Source organism: Mastacembelus armatus, chromosome 8, assembly GCF_900324485.2.
Source record: "Mastacembelus armatus chromosome 8, fMasArm1.2, whole genome shotgun sequence".
Lineage (NCBI taxonomy): Eukaryota > Metazoa > Chordata > Actinopteri > Synbranchiformes > Mastacembelidae > Mastacembelus > Mastacembelus armatus.
The window spans coordinates 20,186,932-20,207,250 of record NC_046640.1 but is presented as its reverse complement, the minus strand read 5'-3'; the positions used below and the strand labels follow the sequence as shown (position 1 = coordinate 20,207,250).

The 20,319-nt window shown below is 41.4% G+C and overlaps 3 protein-coding genes across 4 annotated transcripts; all 3 read right to left on the bottom strand.

Annotated features, from left to right (window-relative positions):
* Window positions 1–699: 699 nt before the first annotated feature.
* Window positions 700–8,534, bottom strand: znf598 (zinc finger protein 598). The gene is made up of 12 exons (XM_026325841.1): window positions 8,270–8,534; window positions 6,767–6,879; window positions 6,425–6,554; window positions 5,456–5,667; window positions 4,779–4,996; window positions 4,557–4,650; window positions 4,122–4,309; window positions 3,913–3,988; window positions 2,957–3,819; window positions 2,381–2,582; window positions 2,115–2,253; window positions 700–1,888 (listed from the first exon to the last, which is right to left on the bottom strand). The coding sequence occupies exons 1-12, from the start codon at window positions 8,441–8,443 to the stop codon at window positions 1,514–1,516; spliced, it is 2,784 nt and encodes a 927-aa protein (XP_026181626.1). The 5' UTR covers window positions 8,444–8,534; the 3' UTR covers window positions 700–1,513.
* Window positions 8,535–9,306: 772 nt separating this feature from the next.
* On the bottom strand, window positions 9,307–13,906 carry slc25a17 (solute carrier family 25 member 17). Its single transcript, XM_026325912.2, has 9 exons — window positions 13,601–13,906; window positions 13,130–13,190; window positions 12,974–13,040; window positions 12,603–12,754; window positions 11,715–11,831; window positions 11,403–11,551; window positions 10,781–10,876; window positions 10,446–10,531; window positions 9,307–9,799 (listed from the first exon to the last, which is right to left on the bottom strand). The coding sequence occupies exons 1-9, from the start codon at window positions 13,655–13,657 to the stop codon at window positions 9,646–9,648; spliced, it is 939 nt and encodes a 312-aa protein (XP_026181697.1). The 5' UTR covers window positions 13,658–13,906; the 3' UTR covers window positions 9,307–9,645.
* A 136-nt stretch (window positions 13,907–14,042) lies between these two features.
* On the bottom strand, window positions 14,043–17,508 carry rpusd1 (RNA pseudouridine synthase domain containing 1). Of its 2 annotated transcripts, none has more exons than XM_026325913.1 (6): window positions 17,423–17,508; window positions 16,401–16,615; window positions 16,186–16,309; window positions 15,952–16,054; window positions 15,581–15,682; window positions 14,043–15,102 (listed from the first exon to the last, which is right to left on the bottom strand). In XM_026325913.1, the coding sequence occupies exons 2-6, from the start codon at window positions 16,589–16,591 to the stop codon at window positions 14,687–14,689; spliced, it is 936 nt and encodes a 311-aa protein (XP_026181698.1). In that variant the 5' UTR covers window positions 16,592–16,615; window positions 17,423–17,508; the 3' UTR covers window positions 14,043–14,686. The 2 variants fall into 2 exon arrangements, with proteins under 2 accessions (XP_026181698.1, XP_026181699.1); XM_026325914.2 differs by lacking the exon at window positions 17,423–17,508 and adding an exon at window positions 17,003–17,324.
* Between the last annotated feature and the right edge of the window lie 2,811 nt (window positions 17,509–20,319).

The following is a 20,319-nucleotide window of genomic DNA, read 5'->3' as shown; positions in this document are numbered from 1 at the left end:
TTGACTTTTCCTATATCTGCATTTTAATACATATCCCCGTTAAATAAGTAGCTCGTCAGGAAGAAGCATAAAAAAATATATATATTATGGTGTATCTAGAAAAACATTTTTTAGCATTTTGAAAAATTCAATCACTGATCAAAATTAATGTTAGCTGTAACACACACACACACACACACACACCTCTCAACGGCAGAGATACACAAAAATACGCTGCTGACAGAGACTGTTTTATTGGAGCAAAACGGAAACCAGAAAAACAGAACAAGAAACCTGCTTGTTGATGTGTAGGCAAACAATGTACACACTCGCTCCGACTTACACACACAGACAAGTACATACAGGACAGGTGCACACCCGGGTGCAGGATAAGGGTCCTGAGAGAGAAGATGAAGAAACCGTGTACTGGATGTAAACCAGCAGGCAGAGTAAACATGGCTGGTGTGTCAAAGCCAGAATTTGCTGACGCAGGGGAAGAGTGGACAGTGTGTAGTGGAGGGGAATGACACTGTAAGGTGGCTTGACCTCATTATAACATAAATATACACCTTATTAAAACCAGCAGACCTTAAAAGAAAAAAAAAAAAAAAAAAATAGAGCTACCAGTAACCTAATTTCTTTTACCTCAAATCCTTAAAAAGTAAATATATATTACTTAAACATAACTCTGGAAAACAGGCAGGTAAACTGTCAATGTTCAGTTTGTATTTAAAACCTTGTGCAAGCACACTGATAATCCAGTCCATCCATTAACAGGTAAATTGAATCTATTGTAGAGCGATGTGGAGAGAATAAATGAAAGTCTTATACACATGGAAAAACATTCAAACTGAACCGTGATCTGTTTTAATTCAGCAGCTTTATCCTGTCACTCAGCCTCCTACATGCTGCCTGTGACAGAGAACAATTCATCCACTCACACGATAGTCCCTCCCTCTGCACGAAGCAGCCAATTACAATCAACTAAACAGCTACTCTTAAATAAACATAGTGCTGATAGTTGAACGGAACAGGTTTGTGTTTATTGTGTTTTGAACTGAACAGCCCCTGTGGGGAAATCATACATACCTCATCGACTGACAAAATCCATTTTTGTCATAAAGTGAAAGTAGCAAGGTACAAAATTGAATTCAGTCAAATTTTGGGGTTAGGGAGCAAATCCTTCTTCCAGCTTACCGTAGCTTGTCTCTATCCTCTTTCATTAAATAAACTGACAGTTCTGATTCGACGATGCCAGCGTCAGTGCGAGACATCCTCAAAGGATGTGATTTGAAAAAGAGTAGTCAGAGCAGCCTTGTGCATCTAAACTGTATAACCATTCAGGCAAACATATGAATGTACTTTTCATCAGAAAGCAAAAACAACAGAAACCATCTTAAATTCACCTTCCATTCAATGTAGGCCCCACGCTCCTCTGACGTGCTCACACAGAAACAGGCTGCTGCAGGGCGCTGACGCAGCTGCAGGGGCGGCTGAACGTTTGCCCCATAATGAGCAGAGGTAAAGCAAGGGGCTAGCTGATGATACGGCTGATCGACTGCAAGGAAGGGAACTCATCACTCTCCCTGGTGTGCAGGGTCTTGTGGAAGTTGAAGTCTTTGGGTGCCAGTACCTGTCGGCAAGTGGGGCATACCTGGCAGTCCAGCTCAGCTGCAACATGAGCCACCGTGGTGGGCGTCTGCCAGGCATTCTTCTTGTTCTTGTTTTTCTTTCCTCCCCCAGCCCCAGACTGTTTCTCCAGGGCCTTACAGTCTCCGTGGGCAGTCAGCAGCTCCTGTTGTTTGCTGGTGTCTGGTAAAAGCACCAGCAGCTCGTTGAAGATGCGGTTAAAGTCATCTCCGAGCAGGTCCTTACAGTTGTGGTGATACTGGGCTGCTGATATCACACCCTGAGGACAAAGAGAGGATCGGGAGAGAGAACATGAAAACAAACTTTCAAATTATCAAGACAAACAAGTACTTCACGTGCATCTAAAAACTACAGGATTCAAGACCGTTTATACACTTCAACAACTGATGCACAGCTGAAAAAACATAAGTAAAATATGTGCTTAGAGGGAGGATGCAACATCTGGACAAATCTAATCATAACTTTGGTTGTTATGTGGCAAGTACCTGTCTGAACTGTGTAGAGTAGTTTTTGAACTCATTGAACTTTGACTCATCGTCATGGAGGTACTTTCTAATGGACTGGATCAGCTCCAGGTTCCTCTGCTGAAAGTCCTCTGGCACCAGGTAACCAGTGTTCGGTGGCCTTGGGGGGAATAAAAAAACAAATGTAAAAAACAGTGAGCACAGAGAACAGCAGCATCATCAACATGTCCAACACCAAAACAGACAAATCAGAAGGAGACCGTGGATAAAAAGGTAGAGTGGCTTACAAATTGCCCGCAGAGGGAGCAGGCTCCAACACATTGCTGTTGAGTGGGATGCCGGTGAAGCCGGGGGGAGGCTTAGGGCCTGAGACTACCAGGCCAGGTGGAGGTGGGGGAAGCGCAGGGGATGCGGCAGGAGCTGAGACAGGAGCTGCGGCAGGAGCTGAGGCAGGAGCTGAGGCCTTCATTGGGAAGGAGGTCTTGAAGCCTGACAGAATAATAAATAAGTGACGTCCAAACACAGATGTAAAACGCTGGAATGGAGGTTGATCATTTACAACCTGCTGCTGTTTGACTGACAGAGATTCAACTTTGTGCATTACAGCCAATCCTACAATAAACTTTCAGGAACAGCCTGAAAGAGTTGAGGTGGTACCCAGCAGAGCTGACAACCAGACAGACATCAAATCAGCAAAGTCATCCCCAAACACAAACGGTTCTCAGCCTCAATAATGACGGAATAATAGCTGTAGTGGAGCCAACTACAACCCCTGCTAAAGTTTTACCACAGTATAAAAACTGCTAGTAGAAAAAGAAAAGATCATAAAAGTTCGATGTGGATGTTACCATGCTGCATTGTACCTGGTGGTGGTTTCTTGGTCGCAAGAGCAGGAAACTCTTCCTCCTGTTCAAGAGGAGGGTCCGCGCTGGGACGGAGGACTGGAGCCGCCTCCTTGCTAAGGAGTAGTGGTTTCTCAGGGTGGTTTCTCAAGCTGCTCGTCGATGTCACAGCACTGGAAAGAGGTTTGTATCGAGTCTTCTCAGGGACGTTCTCCTTCTGTGCTGCTGTTTCCACTGACATTGTATTTACAGTCGCTGTCGTTCCTGACACTGAAGGAGTAGGAGCAGCCGTGTTCTTCTGCTGTTTTTTCTTCTTGCTGGCTTTGCAGGTAGGCAGATCAGTGCTGGGGGGTGGGTTTGAAGAGCTGGAGGTCACAGCAGAGGGCTTGCTGTTGCTTCCTTTAACAGTGAGCAGAGAGGAGATATCCAACATAGTGGGCACTGAGCGGAACTCCTGCTGCGTCATGCCTCCACTCTCATCATCTGAGGACGGAGGAGACCGGGTGAAGACTGTTTTCCCATTCTCTCCTACCTTCTTTTTCCTGCGTGAAGATGAAGAAGTTGTGGAGGACAGGAGCTGAGGGCCAGAGGACGCAGATGAAAGTGGAGGGGCAGGTCGGGAGGAAAGAGGAGGATTAGCAACGGGCTTCGCTACAGAACTATTGCTGGACCAAGCTGAGTTGGTGCCTGCTGCAGGTTTGAGAGGCCGGATTTTAGAAACAAGAGCAGGAAAATCCTCATCCAGGATAGATGAAGTCTTCTTAGGTTGGGCAGAGTAAGCTGGGGTCATGGGGGACACAGTAGCAACAGTGGAGAGGCTGGGGAAGTCATCCTCCTTCAGAGCTGAATGAGCTGCTTTAACTGCCACAGGGGCTGGCTTTACACTGTAGGAACACACACAAACAGAAACTAAATGTTCTAGCACAACATAGTGGACCTGAACATATCTGTGTGTGTGTTTGTGTGTAAAGATCTACATGGACGTGGCAGCTGTGGCTCCCAAAGCTGGGAAGTCATCTTCCTCCCCTGGATTAGTACTTTTCATTGTTCTTACTGTGAAAAAGGTCAATAAATAAATCAGAATCTCTAATAATCACTTTATTAAGTATCTTAGTCAGATAAGATGACATCCCATAGTGCGACCAGACAAACTGGAGGAGCTGTAACTAAGTGAAACTGAACTCACCTGGAGGCTTGATTGTTGGTTTGATAGGTCCGGTTCTCTGTCTGGACTCTTCTGGTTCAGTTCTCTCTGTCCTCTCCTCTCTGCAGTGTTTGGGAGCGCTCCTCTCCTGCACTGCTGCTCTCTCCTCCTGTCTGCGCATCACCATGGACGCCCTTATAGCAGCTTCCATCTGCCTGTCCTCATCCTCTCTGCGTGGAAAACACAAAGTCAGAAGATGTAGCAGATATATAGAAAACAAATGTCATGACCGGGAATCCACTTGAATTGTACTGCATCAGCAGAGACAGAAGCCTTTAGATTGATGGTGCACATCATCACGGTACACACAGTGACAGTACAAGGTGATAAGACCATGCAGCCTTCTTTCATTGTTCATGTTCTCTCGTCAACAACCGACGGCACTTCTGACACACAGTATTGGCAGTTCAGACTCACCGGGAATACCTCCAGCTCTTCTGCCCCCCGTGAGGTCGTCCTCTTCCTCCTCGATTATGACGCACCTCCTCATAGTCCTCACCTGATACCAGACCTGAAGACACAAACACAGACTTATTTACCTAGAGCTCTTTACTGGTTCCAGACTACAGTTCTACTAACAACAGCCCTACTGGAAAACATGGGCACACACAAAGACATGACCATTAAGTCCTCTCCAACCTTCATTCCTCCTGTGTTGTCTCGGGGCGTAGTTAAACTGCAGCTCGATGTGGCGGTTCTGTCGAGCCTCTGCCCGGTTCTTGCTGTGTGCTCCAGCCTTGTGGGCCTTGTAGTCGATCTCAGTGCGGAATGCATGGGTGAACTGTTCCATGGCACAGCGGCCTTCCTCACACAGGTAATGACTCTCTCTGAAGTGCTCGCTCAAGTACTTGTAGTCACTGTCAACAGCAGGTTGACAAATAACATTTAAACGACCACAATGACCTGATGCAAGGAAAACTATGATAAAAAATATTACAAATATTATTCTAAATTACTAAAAGAAAATCTCCTTTTGAAATGAGTATGATGTAAACAAAGCACATGAAGTAACAACTGACTTAATGTAAAGTCTTTTTGTATGATCTGCATGCATTTGTGAAATCAAACTGTAATTTCCTACATGGACCAAAATATCTCATTTTATCATTGATAAGAAGTTTTTTTATATCCAATAACATTCTGTCTCCGTTATCATCTGACATCATTTCTTCTTGGATGAAACAGGTTTATAGTACTGGGTTTATAAGTACATTCATCTACAAGGTATCAGGTAGGGGTATCAAAATAAACATATAGTTCTTATCAATGGACAACTGAGTGGGGTTTCTCTAAGTGCGTCGAGTGACGATACACACCTGTAGTATTCCTGAGAACCGTCTGCATCACAAAAATGGCAGTAGTAGTGGTCCCTGCGCAAGTGTTTCAGCAGCTCGTCATTATCAAGGTAACGGTCATCGCAGAACTTGCAGAGCGGATGTCCTCTGTGACTGGTGTCATCCGGGTCTCCATGCACTTTGTGACGTGCCAGTTCCTTCCGGTTGTACCACTTTCGCTCATGGGAGAAGATCTGGTAGTCAAAAGGTAAAAATAAACAAGAATGAGTCAGATGTAACAGCTCAATTTTCCAAATATAAAATAAAATAATTAAAAAAATTAATGATAGAAAAAGTAAAAAAAAAAAAAACATTTGTGCAGCTGCTGGCACAAAGTGAGTTCAAAATCTTACACATTCGATTCACTGATCTGACCAATGACCAAAAATAAAATTTTAGAAAATTTAATTAAACTTCAGGTTGTTACTTTAATATGTAAAAAAAAAAAAATCAAATCTGGCAGCATTGTAGTCCTTAATGTAAGATGAGCTGACAATAGTCAATCTATATTTAAGGTTGGACACTTTTCTTTCCAACATTCATAATATTTGCAATGAGAACACTTATATTATATTTAAAATGTTCCTGTTTTTGTCGCATGACATAAGGAACATAACGTTATAACATAACTGATGGTGCCACGGTACTGGGTTAGATCATCTACTAGTGCTGTTCACTTAGTGTTGATGCTTTGCTGCCCTCAGGTGGCATAAAAATAAAACTGCTCTCAGTACTAACCAAATGTTCCAATCATTCTTAAACATTACTCAGCATCTTATTCATGGGATGTCACACGAATGGTTCTTCGCTATCACTTCATCCTGCTGTTTATACATATAGCAAGTATTTATTATTCACATTGGCAGCATCAATTCTAAAACTGGCCAGACAGACAACTTCTCCACCTAACGGCAGTCTCTGGTCTAATTACTAGGTAAAAACTGATTTTACCTTGAGATGCTTCATGCAGAGCTTGCAACAGAAGAGCTCATGCTGCTTCCTCATGTGCTGCTCCAGCTCCTCAAACCTGGAGAAGACTTTAGGCTCTGTACAGCGGACGCACTCTGACGACAGCAGATGCCTGATAAAACACAAACAAGTTCAGTCTGATTTGAGTTAGAGCAAACGTGATCTGAAACAACAGCCAGGAATTAAGAAGAAAAAACAAAAAACAAAGCAGCTCTTGAGTCTCCTCTGATTCTATCTGCTGACTTCGTGAGAAACCGGCAAAAGAGTTACTAATTTTTACAGCTCTACAGGCAACACAATCACAAAAAGCAAGTACAACAACACCTGTACTGGGCATGGATTTTCTCGTCACCAAAATAGATGTCTAGCTTCTTCTCACAGGGGAACTGCTGCCAGGGCAGAGACGAGAAGGGCTGGAGTTTCTTCACAAACACCACCTGAGAACACAACACAACACAACACAGAGTAAGAATCTAAGAATTATAATGATGGACTTTGGATCAGATTCACATAATACCACTGTAATTTATTCACTAACTGTATTGTATGTTTCATACGTTATTGTAACATCTAAAACAATGATGCAGAAGCAAAGTAAACAACTGCAGTTGATATTAGATAAGGCTGCAGCACTTTGTCCTCACAGGATGAAGCTTGGAATGGAAGCACTAACTGAAGGTCAAATCTGATTATGCAGCGAGCAAGTTATTGTTCTTGCACTCTGATAAGTACTAGGATAAATTGCCCAATTATGTAAAGAAAAACAAAGACAGTGGCTGCACCTGAAGGATGTTTTGAAAATAATAGAAAATGTACGTTTTCACAGAAAGGGGCAGCATAGATAGATAGATAGATAAAGAGATAGATAAATACGGAATAACAAATAAATGTATGAGCAGAAAAGAGAGGTGAACATGCACTTATCAATACTGCTAAGACTGAGTTAATAGGTCTGACTGATAAATGCCAGGACTCCACACACACACACAGAGGAAAGGAGGGATAATAACGGTGTAGTCCTGAGGATTTATATTCAGAGGAAAGCTTTATAAATTAAATAAAATTTGATGCATTTCAACATTTTAGAGGCTGAAAATAATGTTCATAAACTGCTGTTTGGAGAAACATGTCATAAGTTGGGCAGCCTGTAGCGTTATGAAAATGCATATACTTTATAAACCTCAGTCTTAAGCAAAATCAAGCTGCAGGAGTGCAAATGAGTATTGCATTTCACCGTGGCTGTAGCACAAGTTGGCTAAAAGTCCAATTAGACATTTGTATCGGACAGACCCGAGTCAGATAAGGAAGGTGTGTCTGACAGACAACATATTTTGACTTTTAAATTCACAGCAACCGAGAACTGACAGCTAGCAAGCCAGTTAGCACAGGTGAACCATTCAACGTGCTAACGCCGGTTAATGTAAAAGGTGACATCTGACCTATTCAAGGAACATTAGTACATTACAGTTCATTGAGTCACTGATTCATCGTCACACTCAGTAAAAGAGACAATGCTGACCAAACCCCAAACTGCTCTCTGCCACTTTACATTCAGCTAACTAGCTAGCTTTAGGACTGGCTAATGTTAGCGTCAGCTGCCTTAGCTAAGCTAATGACAGCGAGACAAAAGTAGTTTGAATATTTATTAGACACCGCTGGTTGCTGTGTCGCGTTAGCCCACAGTGATTTTTAATTTATGATAAATCCCACTACGGTTTAATCATTCAAATTCAGTTGTTTGTTTCTGTAATAAACTACCCGGAGGATGCGGCCTAGCTAGCACCATCAAGCACCATCCCCGAGCTGAAGTAGCGGAGCGCAGCCCACCTTGTCGAGCTCCTCCCGGCAGACGGCGCAGTACTTCTGCTCGCACAGCACCCTCATTTTGGTGGAGCAGCGGTAACAAACCGGGTGGTCACATTTTCCTAAGGCGAAGATATCGACTTCTTGGCAGCACAGGACGCAGTTCTTCTCTGTCTCTTTTGTGGTTGTTGAGTCCATGTTGGTGAAAAAGGCACAGATGAACCTTAATGCTATTTGTTATCACGGAGAGACACAGCCGCTGAAGTGCTTACGTAATTACGAAACTGCCTACGATTGCTGCGTCGCGGAAATGACATACGTGCGATTGGTATACCATGCGGATGGACCGAGCGTCGCTCCGCTGAGCCGCTGCCATGCTACTTATACCTATCGTGCTAATGCGTGTGTCTGTGCAGGCGTTCATGACAGTTCCACGTGTATGTTACGGTGTTTGCCGGTGCTGTGCCGAAGTTTATTCTCCCTTCAGTCCACTGTTACAAGTCCTGCTGTGAAAATGTTGCCAGTTAATTTTCTATCAATTAATTCTGTTGGGTGTTTAAATCAATAACAAATCTATCACTCTATAAAACTCTCATATGTATATAGATAAAATGACAATTTGGCGTTTTAAATCATATTTAGTAAGTTCTTCATGCTTTGTAAACAAAAGCCTTATTTTGTAAGTAACCGTAGCTGTCTGATGAATGTAGTGGAATAAAAAGTATAATATTTCCCTCTGAACTTTTCAGCGGAGTTTAAGCATAAAGCAGCATGAACAGAAAATATTCCAGTAAAATAAATGTACCTCATATTTGTATTTAATTACAGTTCTTATGTAAATGTAGTTAATTTCAGGAACATATTAATAACATGCTGACTGCATAGCCAATACACTCATCAACATAAACGACTGAGAGGTGGTGTATGACGTTGCACATATTTATCATTTAATCCACAATCACACAGCTATGTGAAAGTGAGAGGTTTTATGTTTAGCATGAGCTGTTTTACTCATGATGTGTAATCTGATGTGATGACTGTAAAGGATTTCTACACCGCTGTTTGTTAGATTTTGTTTATTGTCACATTTTCACAGACTCACTGATATTTATTTCTACAGCAACATAGAGATTGAAACTGAAATGAAACTTTCAGTCTGTGTATTTCACTAAACAAGGAGAATGATGCAGTAATACAGATGTCCTGTGTCTTCAGGCTGACAGGAACCAGAACCCAAGTCTACAGAAGATGAGCTGGACTATTGTAACTTGCAGGATGAGGACAGCATTAAAGGTCCATGTAACAGTTTTCCAGGACATCTCCATCATGGTGTCTTTCAGTAGTGACTTCTTTCGTGCTTTAATATGGGAGGATGTTCTTTTTGTGAAGTGTTTTGCTAGCTAGCGTTTCTTGTACTGGATGTTGTTTAGTCCCATGACTCTGAAGGTGCAGTTGACAATCTTCTCATAGAGAAGGAACATGAGGGCAGCAGTCAGCACTGTCTGTAGCAGCTTGGCCTCCAGGCCTTTAAACAGACCCAACACACCAAACTTCCTGTAGCAGAAACCAGCATCATGACAAAAAAAAACTGTTAATTAATATGTTTAGAATTTTTTTTCACACCTAAAAAGTTAAAGGAAGAGTTGCATGATTGTTAATATAATAACGTGCCAACGTGTGGTGCAGTTTTTTAATATTAAGACAATAAGAACAAGATGTAAATTTGTTTCCCAGCCTTTTCGACCGCTGACCCTTTAAAGCAAAGCAATTCAAGCAAAAATGTTTCTAGCTTCTCAGATTATCTGATTTGTATACATTTATAGAGCCAAGGAGCTAACACCAGCTTTTATTCAATAGGAGAAAAACAAAAATACAAGAAATCAAACTGAGATATGTTTGATTTGTTAATCATCTTATGATCCTTCAGATTTATGTTGGAGGGGCCAGACCCTGAGTTTGGGAACCTTTGTTCTCGGTTACTGTATGTGTCATTTTAAATTACTGAAAAGACTATTTGACATATATGTGGATATGTCAAAACACATCTAAAGATAGTTTGTCATTCTGCTAAAAGAAATAAAAGACTGTGCTTTAACACTGCATTATGCACTTAAATATAAAAACAAAAATAGAGCTCAAAAATCACATATAATTACAACCTTATGTGGAAAACCTGTTGTGTGTATGTGTGTGTATTTACCTCATTCTGTTAACCAGCAGAGACTTGATTGTCCTGAGGCTGGACAGTAGTTTTGATGCAGGAGTCAGCTCATTAAATTGACCAAACTGTGGTAGTTAAAAAGTATAAAAAACAAAATTAAACTCTTATTTGTTAGTTATCTTGTGGTTTACCTTATTGATATATCCTATTTATCTTATTTAGACTCTTATTTGTAGTAATTTTTTGCTCAGTGGAAAACAAGAAAGCCCATTGATCTCATTCGGTGATGAAGCTTTTCTGCAATTATATATTGACACCTCTGACATTTTACATGTGTAAACACTGACAGACATGGACAAACATAGAAAACCCACCCGAAGAATGGACTGTATAATCTGCAGTGGATATGTAGCAACAGTGGCAGCAGCTTTGGCCACAGCACCGATGATGAAGACCTCAATTGACAACAGCTTGGGGGAAAAATAACAAAAATTATCTCATGTTTCTTTGTCTGATGTAAATCTAGAACATTTGTGGAATTTGGGCTGGTACACATACTCAGCCAAACCGTCTGCTTACACTGGTCTTTATATTCCCCCTCATGACTCCTTAAGCCACACACACACACACACACACACACACGCACACACAAAAAAATCATGTGAACAGAATTAGCAGGTCTGGATATCGAGTGCCTACTCATCCAGATAATAAAGAGGACCTGAGTTAACTCCTGTTCTTTACACAGTCATTGCTGAATTAACATATATATGTGTTTTTCATTGATCTTAAAACCACGATGTGATGATACAAGCATCATCCAGTAATTTTCAACTCAAAATGTTCTGCTTAAATTTTCATATATCCTCCGTCTGCCTGTATCTGGAGTTTCATACTCACCACTCCTTCCTCTATCCTACTTCTCTGATTTCAGCACACTTCTCTTACTTCAACCATCTTTTTGCTTGTTCCCTTCCCTCTTTCTGTCTCACTCACCTCCCTGAGAACTCCTCTCCTGAGCTGTCTCTTGAGGCCTTCGTAGATCATGAACTGGATGGCGGGGTTCAGCACCAGCAACAGGGACGGGAAGGTCCCATTCCACAAAGCTCCCACGCCATCGTCATGGATGATGCGCACAAATGCATCTGCAAGAACAAAAGAGCAAATAAAAATAATAATATAAAATAATAATTTATGTAAGAACACCTCTGTCGCATACTGTGGGAAGTGAATTAAAAAATCAACTCACTGCACTGTTTATAATAAATTATAAGACCATATAAGCATGAGCAGTTAATAGTTATTTACCCAAAATGCCGGAGTAGTTGGTGGGCCGGATGTCTGCATTACGAAACTTGGAACCCTGAAGCTTCAGTCTGGTGCTGACCACCCACAGAGGAGTGGTAATTAGTACGTTTACAACACCTGGGAAGACAAATACCCATTTTCACCAAGACAGTTCCAGGGCTGGTTTGAGGCTAGTGCCTAACCAGTTCTTTGCATTTCGACAGCCAAAGAACTGGCTAAGAGCCTAGAAAACAGGCGCTAACTTGGCACCAACTCTATGCTGGTCTAGAAGTAAGAACTGCTTATATTGGGAGCTGCAAGCGAGATTATTGTGACCAATAAGAGCCAAATGTGAGATGATGAACCTGCTGTGCTGTGGCAGGGTAGTTACTGATGTTACTAATCTACACACAGTGCTCACAGCTTGGTCAGCCTGTGTGTCACACAGCTGCAGGTATCACGCTGAAGAAACAGAGTGCAACTTATAACTATTCTAACAAACTGCTGTGTCGCTGCTTCAACTTAGAACACAGAGACAGTGGATCTTGTTTGACTGGGAAATATACTGTGATTTAATTGCATGGTTCTCTAGCCTCTGGAAAAACAAACCGGTTCTTAGAAGCTTCACAAGCTGAAGCAGCTCTGAACCAGCACTTAGTTCATGTTGGTTGAAAAGGGGTAAAAGAGGCACATAAAGACCAATACTGTGTGTCCGGTAACGTCACCACATTAAATAGTGGCTGATTAAGACAGCTGACATGCAGGATAAATAAAGCGAGGAAACAAAAAAACGTGCAGAAAAAGTTTGAGGCCATGAGAAAAGAGACTGGACTCAAATCTAAAACCTGATGGACTCTGTTGTCCCGAGTCAGTGAAACAAGGCTTTCATCTGGGCAATGACCATCTCACCTGCAGCGAGGCCTATGATTAAGTCAGTGCTCGGTGCTGACTGCTTTCCCCTCAGCCAGCTAGCCTTTAGGCCGTGGAAGCAGTAGAAGTAGACGAAGTTAGAGCACCACAGACTGCAGATCACCGGGAACCAGCCTCTGTACGGAGCTAGACTGCAGCAAACACAGACACACATCTTAGAGCCGTTTTAGTGCTGCAGCTCAGTGGATATATCTTTTGGTGTCTGTGAGCAAAATGATTTTAGGGAAGTCAGGATATCAAAGCATTATGTGCCTGAAACGTGATTTACAAAGACTATGTATGTCTGTATTCCTCATTTTTATGTTTTTGCTTGTTTAGTATTTCTTTAATCTGAACATTGTTCCACTTACGGTCCTTCTTCTTTGACAATTTCTGCCAGAATGGCTGGAGTTGATTTGGCCTTCCTGTGGTCATCCACTGAACACAAACAGGAAAGACAAGCTGTAGATAAAGTAGATAAATACATCGCATATTTAGAATTACTGCAGTTTTAAGGTACTCCTTACCTTGAAGCCGTAGTCTTGCAGTATCAAGTGGGTAGAATATTGTCATTGCTGTCACACTTCCCTAGAACAGAGTACAGTCAGCCCTCAGTATGAGCCATTTGGTTCCATATAATAAAAATCCCACACCAAACTCCATTGACAAATTTGGTATTTTAAAGTAACAACTGTACGCAGCCTATTAAAAGACCACGTGATCGAATTGTATGTGTGTCATAAACACTATACGATTCGGCCTGTTTGACATGTTATATGTAATACTAGATGGTGCCGAATCGACAGGCTGGTCTAAATGCTTCGAGATGTCCAATTCTGGGTCTATTTAATCTGCTATCAGGTCAAAAACACCGAGCACGACACATTTTGAATGGAGTTCTGTATGGACGATTTAAAGAGTATGAGCTTTTTAGCTATAGACACTGCTTTGGTACAGTCAATTAAAGAACTGGATCATGAAAAGTCGGCGTAACTTACCACTGCTCCTGATACAGCATGAACCAAACTCTCATACGAGAAAACCGTGAAGCTCATTTTTATTTTTACTCTTCCAGTCACTGCTCGACTAAACGAAGCTGACCAAAAATGACTTACACGCCTGTTTCCTAAACGGAATTACAGTCACTCCCTCATGCTTCACCTGCCGCTTCTTATTTTGACACTTCCTTGTCGATTGTGATTTCTAAATGTTTTTCTACAGAGCGCGGGGGACGATGGGTAATGAAGTCATTTTCACAGCTCATGCTACTCTACAGCGTAATTTTTTTGAAATAGGTATTTTAAAAATGCAAATTCCCGAGTTAGCTTGTGTGAGATAATCAACTAACCAATTCTGAACCTAACTTTAGGTTTAGGGTTTTGGACATGTTTGTTTTTCCATGGTAGTGTGTTTTAAAGCTGTAAAATAATAAAACATGGCTGTGGTTAAATACTTTTTATAGACATTGTACAGCAAAATGCAAAAAAAACAAAAAACAACAGGTTAGTTTATGCAGATCAGATCAGATTTTTATATGTCAGAGCCATGCAGCATATGGAAAAATCACATGAGCAGGACAAGAAACACATCAACTGATCTTCATATATCAGAGGCAAATATCTCAACATGTGCGTGGTTAGACAAGAAAACATTTAATCTAATCTTAATCTTATCTGACTTTCTGTAGAACAGATATGTGACAAAAAGCCATTAATTAAAAACTCTTGTAATGATTAGGGAAGAAATAATGCCAACCTTCACTTATTAACATGAATTTGAGCAAGGCACTTCTTTTCAGCTACTGCAGCGGAGCTGCTCACTTGATCCACTGTAACTTTCTGCTTATGGTGGGAAGCTCCCACCAGTATGACTTGTTTCAAAGTGCAGCATTTTATATGGTCACACAAGTCTTTTCTAGGATAATGTTACTAACTGGTTTGGGATGGAATGAAGGTGCTGGTCCACTTAAATCAATGCCATTTAAAAGCAATGCAGGTGGAGATGGAGCGCACATGCTCAACATGGCTTTTATAAGTAAACAGCTAAAATAAGCTAAAATTAATAAATAACAACAGAAGACTCTGTCAGTCTCCAGCCCATTCACTCAGCCACTCCTGACACCGTCTCCTCTGCTCTTCACTCTCCTCCTCAATCCTCTGTTCCTTCCTGCGTTTCCTCCTCTCCTCCTCCTCTCTGCCTGCAATCCCTCTCTCCTGCTCTTTGCTCTTCCTATCCTCCTCCACCCTGCGCTCCAGCAGGGCCTCCACAGTGGCCCTCAGTGTCCGTAACGTGCGCTGTGGGAGCCACTTGGGATCCACCGTGGGGACAAAGGGGTCTCCCGCAGAGACGAGCAAGGGCTGTGGGTCCAGGGGAATGTGGAGGAAGTGAGCGTGCAACATCATGCGGTAAGGAGCGTCGTCCGCTCCAGAGCTGTAGGTGAAGTCTCCGACAATGGGATGGCCAATAGCGCTGCAGTGGACCCTTAACTGGTGTGTTCGTCCTGAGGGAACAGGGGGTGGGGAGCAGTCAGAGGGAGTAAGACTTTCACAGCTGTGCCAGAGGATATTCCCAAATACAGGTATGTAACTCCCAGGTACAATATGTGTCCAGTAGTACACAGAGAAAAACGCTACACTGGTGTGATTGTTTACCAATCATTCACAGAAGTATGATATCATATAATTATTCAGTGATGGATTATTCATCTTTCACAACATTTCAATGTCAAATAATGATCAAAGAAAGATTAAAATAAACTATATGAACTGATATATGAAATATTTTCCCTTGTCAGACTAAAAATTATTTGTTGCACAAATGTAAGTTTGCCCTGGTTTGTTTTAGAAATGGTTTTCTAATATTGAGGTGAAAAATAGGCCACACTATTGTCTTTTTCACTTCGCAGTTGAAAAATAGCATCGTGCAAAGAGACAGTCCTAATTTCCTTCCCATGACTGGAAACAAATTAATGCTGTTACCAGTGAGGGGCTGCAGCAGGACCTTGGTGACAGGATCTCCATCATATAACCCATACTCCAACACTGTCAGCTCTGTTTGGCAAGGCTTAGGGTTCTCACAACCTGATGAGAGAAGTAGTGGGAAACCTCAGTAAGAAACAAAACAATAAATGATCTGCAATTATTTTTCATGTTAACTGTCTGAAGAATTTTACACCAACTTTTGAAATATAAAACATGAACTAAATTGGGTACGAAGGTCAGCATGGTCAAGTTGAAGTGTGAGTGTAAAGCTCAGATGGACAAAATGCATGGACTGTAGTTAGAATTTAAAACTTTAAACACCTTAACACTTACAAACAAACAGTGCAGACTAAGCCTGATTTATTTACCTTCTGTTCCCTCGATACACATCATATGTGTTTTTCCCTCTGAAGAGTTCTTGCCAATGGGAAAGTCCAGAGTCTGAGTCTCTTCTTCCACCCAGCCACGAACCTGGAAAGAAAAAATTGGGACTAGTTTTATATTTAAAGATATTTATAATAAAACACAAGTGAGAAAAATATTCATTCTGCATCTCTAGATATAGGTACATGATAAAAAAAGTCTCCTGCATGTTTTCATACCAGGGCAATGTAGGCTTTGGTGACAGTGCGGTCTTTGAAGCAGCGGTAGGCCCGTCCAGCAGCAGCCTTATTGAGGGCGACACAAAGAGCCCCACTAGTGGAGAAATCCAACTGATGACAGAACCTGGGGGGAAGAGAAAAACAGTGTTCAGACTGTAACCTCATGAACATGAAGTATGAGCGGCGGATGCAGTTAGTATCAGTGTGATTCGAACCTGAATCCATAGTAGGTGCTAGGATCTGCCAGCTGTGGGAAGTGGTGGCGAAGCTGAGCCTGCACGGTGTGTTTCTCATACCACATCTTGCTGTCGATGCGAATGTCCCAGTGTTTGTCCACCACAATGTAGTCGTCGCTCTGGTACAGAACACGCAGGCTCTCCAGGTTTGCAGCCTCTGTGGTCATCATGTGACGTGTCTAACCAATTCAACTCTGTGGAGACAAGGTGGTGGGTTTATATTTCACTCTGTATTTATGTATATCCAACATAACAGAACACATTTCCACATAAAACCTTTCCCCCTGAGTGAATCAGGCAGCGGTGAGATAACATTTTAAAAAATATGTTTAAATACTCCAATTTAAAAATACTACACTACAGGCAAAGTGTTGCATTTAAATGTTTACTTAAATAAAACTATACAAGTATAATGTACTTATATACAATATAAAAATAAAACTGAATGGTAACATACTGAATGGGCTGTTAATTATTTCTAATACTTTCATGATATATCACCGTTTTAATGATGCAGCGGGGCTAAATTTTAAATACAATTAAATACTTGTTTAATCTAACAATGTGTCTCATTGTATTACCTGATCATACTGTTTGAACAATCTGCATCTGGTGAGTGGAGGAAAACTACAATACTACCCTCTGAAACACAGTAAAAGTACCTCAAATGTGTACTTTATTATAGTACTTAGTGATATACGCAGTTAGATTTATTTCTTATAAATGACTGGTCTGTGCTAAATAAGGGCAATGCACACATGTTCTGAAGCGACTGCACAAAGTTTATCTGTGTTTTCAAAGCTGGAAAAACAACTTCTGGTTTAGAAACAGCAGACTCTGCAATGGTTAGCATGTTAGCATCGTTCGCTTGCTAGCTGCTGTTTGCTAACATCAGAAGCAAACTGGCTATTTGTCCCGAGACGTAAACTACCACAAACAACTACACACGATTACTGTGTAGTACGTTTATTTCCACATACAGAAAGTAAGCGTATATTTACATGGATACAGATGGAAACAAAACCACAGGTGGTGCAGCTGACTGCGCACCGTCTTCTTCTTCGCTTTTAATCTGGCAGATTTCATCGTGAGCAGTGCATAGCGCCACCTAAGGCACTGGAGGTCGCAACGTCACGGCTTTTATTTATTCCAAGACACAGGATCGCTGTCCTGTATAAGATGATATTACATTAGTTAAAGTCAGAACATCTAGTTTCATAGTTTCCAGTCTTACTGCATTATAAAGTTCACGTTTATCTTGTGGAGGGGGTCATGACTTCTAGGTCTGGAACTGTGGTTTCCTCCTGCAGTGTTAAATCATGTAAGTTTGGTGAAGTGGAAACTAAACAGAGCTGGTATCAATACAAACCTTGGATCTGTTAATGCAGTAAGGCAAGGCAAGTTTGTTTATATAGCACAATTTATACACAGAGTAATTCAAAGTGCTTATAAAAGACAAGTTAAAAGTACATAGGCAAAAAAAAAAAGAAACAGAAAATAGTAGAAAATGAACTTTAAATGAAATTAAAGGAGAATGAGTCCAGATAAAACACTTTCAGGTGTCATATGCTGATTTTTAGCTTGGACTTAAACATTTCCAGAGATGAGGCCTGTCTAACATCTTCAGGAAGACTAGTCCAGATTTTAGTTGTATAAAACTGAAATGCTGCTTCTCCATGTTTAGTCCTGACTCTGGGCACGAGCAGAAGGCCTGTCCCTGATGGTCTCAGAGTTTGGGATGGTTCATATGGCACCAACATGTCAGAGGTGTGCTGTGGTGCTGAGCCATGAAGAGACTTATACACAAGCGGGACTGTTTTAAAGTCTATGCTGATGCATGTTCCTTAGCTATTCCATGACACTGTGTGACAGTGGACAGAAGAATCGTTCCTGCAGTTATTTTCACCTGCTACATCACAATGTAGGAAGAAGCTGAATGTTTTTCTTCACATAAATTTCAATTATGACAGTGCGACTGCAGACGTTGTATGACTTTAATCTGAAACGTAGTCCATCATCTTGACAGAAGTGGTTATTTTATTTTTGTTTGTTTCATCTGTTTCTGTTCGGTATTTTTTCAGGTCGCTCATCCATTTTTTTGTGACGCTCATAATCCCCCACCTCAATCTCACCTTGACACTTTTATCTGACAGGAGTCACTGGCTCTGATGACACACCATCCAATACTGTGAGCGTTTGAGATAATGAGGTAACCCGTATGTTTTCGGTGTTGTTATTGTGTCAAACTGATATCCCTATATAGATACTGGCAGCACATGGTGTCTCCTGTCTATGTTATTGTTATACACATGGTGTAGCTGTCTGCAGGGCTTATGTTTGACTAGTAAATATGATGAAACTCTACTGCAATAGATCCAGAGCCACTGGAAAAGTACTAACACTGGTGCAGGGACATTTGGGGGACACAAACAATGTGCCAGGAGGTAAATTATACTGTTGGTCAAAATGCAAATAAAGTTGTATTGTTCCAGAAAGGAGGCTAAATGCACCAGTGATTAATAAGCAGTGATAGATACAGTATGTGATTTTAATCTGCAGTGTCCGGTGGTGGTTTATTTAAATCCTCCAGTATGCAACAGGGTCTAATAGTCATTTAACCTCTGTGGTTTATTTACCAGCCAGATGGGAACATGCAGAAACAACAAAACACTCAGCTCAGATCAGGTCCGTCTGTGAGTCTGTAGCACTAACTACTGATCCACCATGTCTGACACCAGCGTGTTACAGCTGCTACGGTGAAGGATTCTCTGTTGGATCTGGACTGTGCTCAAACCAGACCTCCAGCGTTACCAACGTCTGTGCTGTGGAGCCATAATCGTTTTTCACACTAGACTGATTTAGATTATTAACAAAGTGATGACTGTGTGGAACATACTGTGCCGAAACTTAGGCTCTTCCAATAATCCCTGAACACAGGCAGGTATGAATGTGCTTTCAGCTAAGCAGATCAAGAATTATTATATAATTGGCATTTCATAACCCAATCTGCTTCCCACTGCGTGTGTGTGTGTCTGTGTGCGTATAAATGACACAGGTGTTGGGATTCACATGCGGCCCCGTGTCTTGATGGTCGGGTTTCTGGTTACTGTTGCATAACATTTCACAGCAAATCATCCCAAAGAGCTGAACAGCAGATTGGTGTGTTTACCTGGGCATGCACCATGACAAGAAAAGATCACAATCACACACACACACACACACACACACATACTTAGATGCATGTGACACTGCAGAGTTTCATTGGAAATCACAAACGTTTCAGTCTGATGACAGAGAGGATGAAGTAAGTGATGATCCTCTTCAATAACAAGGATTTGTTATTCCTCTGGTGATGTTTTTACTTTGTAAAATCTCAACCATTAACTGGAGGTTTGACAGAATTTAGGATTACTTTCATGTGAAAGCAGAGCGGAGCTTTTCCATCTTTTGCTTTAGTTTTCGGTGAATAAAGACGTCAGTGGATGTGACATTTCCGTGGATTTAACTGACTCCATACTGTCCAAGCCGACTTTCTTGGATTTATACTTTGTGCTCTCTGGATCTTTTCAGGAATTCAAACTCTCGACGCAGGACTGGACACAGACCAGGAGAATATCGGATCTTTTTTCCTCAGATAGGTGTGATCAAATTTCTTCATCTCTGTGCAGTTTTTGAAAGATTAGACATTGCCAACTTTACAAACCGCAACAAAGTCCTTTGATTTAACTTTGTAAAATAAAGCATCATTTCTTATCTCTAAGAGATTTCAGGAAAAAAGTGATTTTTCCCATTTGAGACCAAGCTGCTGGGCCCTTCATGAATTTATGTATTTTCTCACTTTCTTAGATGTTTCTCTTGGACCTTGTGACAGTAGCAGTGCTGTAAACTTTCTTTGCAC

Excerpts from the sequence above, each read along its gene's own strand:
- znf598 (XM_026325841.1), bottom strand. The coding sequence starts at position 8,443 with ATGGACTCAACAACCACAAAAGAGACAGAGAAGAACTGCGTCCTGTGC. Across the intron at positions 4,310-4,556 it reads AAGAGCTGGAGGTATTCCCG|AGAGGATGAGGACAGGCAGA; the intron begins GTGAGTCTGAAC and ends TTTTCCACGCAG. Across the intron at positions 3,820-3,912 it reads GCCACAGCTGCCACGTCCAT|TGTAAAGCCAGCCCCTGTGG; the intron begins GTAGATCTTTAC and ends GTGTTCCTACAG.
- rpusd1 (XM_026325913.1), bottom strand. The coding sequence starts at position 16,591 with ATGATGACCACAGAGGCTGCAAACCTGGAGAGCCTGCGTGTTCTGTAC. Across the intron at positions 16,310-16,400 it reads AGCACCTACTATGGATTCAG|GTTCTGTCATCAGTTGGATT; the intron begins GTTCGAATCACA and ends TCTTCCCCCCAG. Across the intron at positions 15,103-15,580 it reads CCTGCTGCAGCCCCTCACTG|GACGAACACACCAGTTAAGG; the intron begins GTAACAGCATTA and ends CTGTTCCCTCAG.
- slc25a17 (XM_026325912.2), bottom strand. The coding sequence starts at position 13,657 with ATGAGCTTCACGGTTTTCTCGTATGAGAGTTTGGTTCATGCTGTATCA. Across the intron at positions 13,041-13,129 it reads TGCAAGACTACGGCTTCAAG|TGGATGACCACAGGAAGGCC; the intron begins GTAAGGAGTACC and ends GTTTGTGTTCAG. Across the intron at positions 11,832-12,602 it reads AATCATAGGCCTCGCTGCAG|GTGTTGTAAACGTACTAATT; the intron begins GTGAGATGGTCA and ends TTGTCTTCCCAG.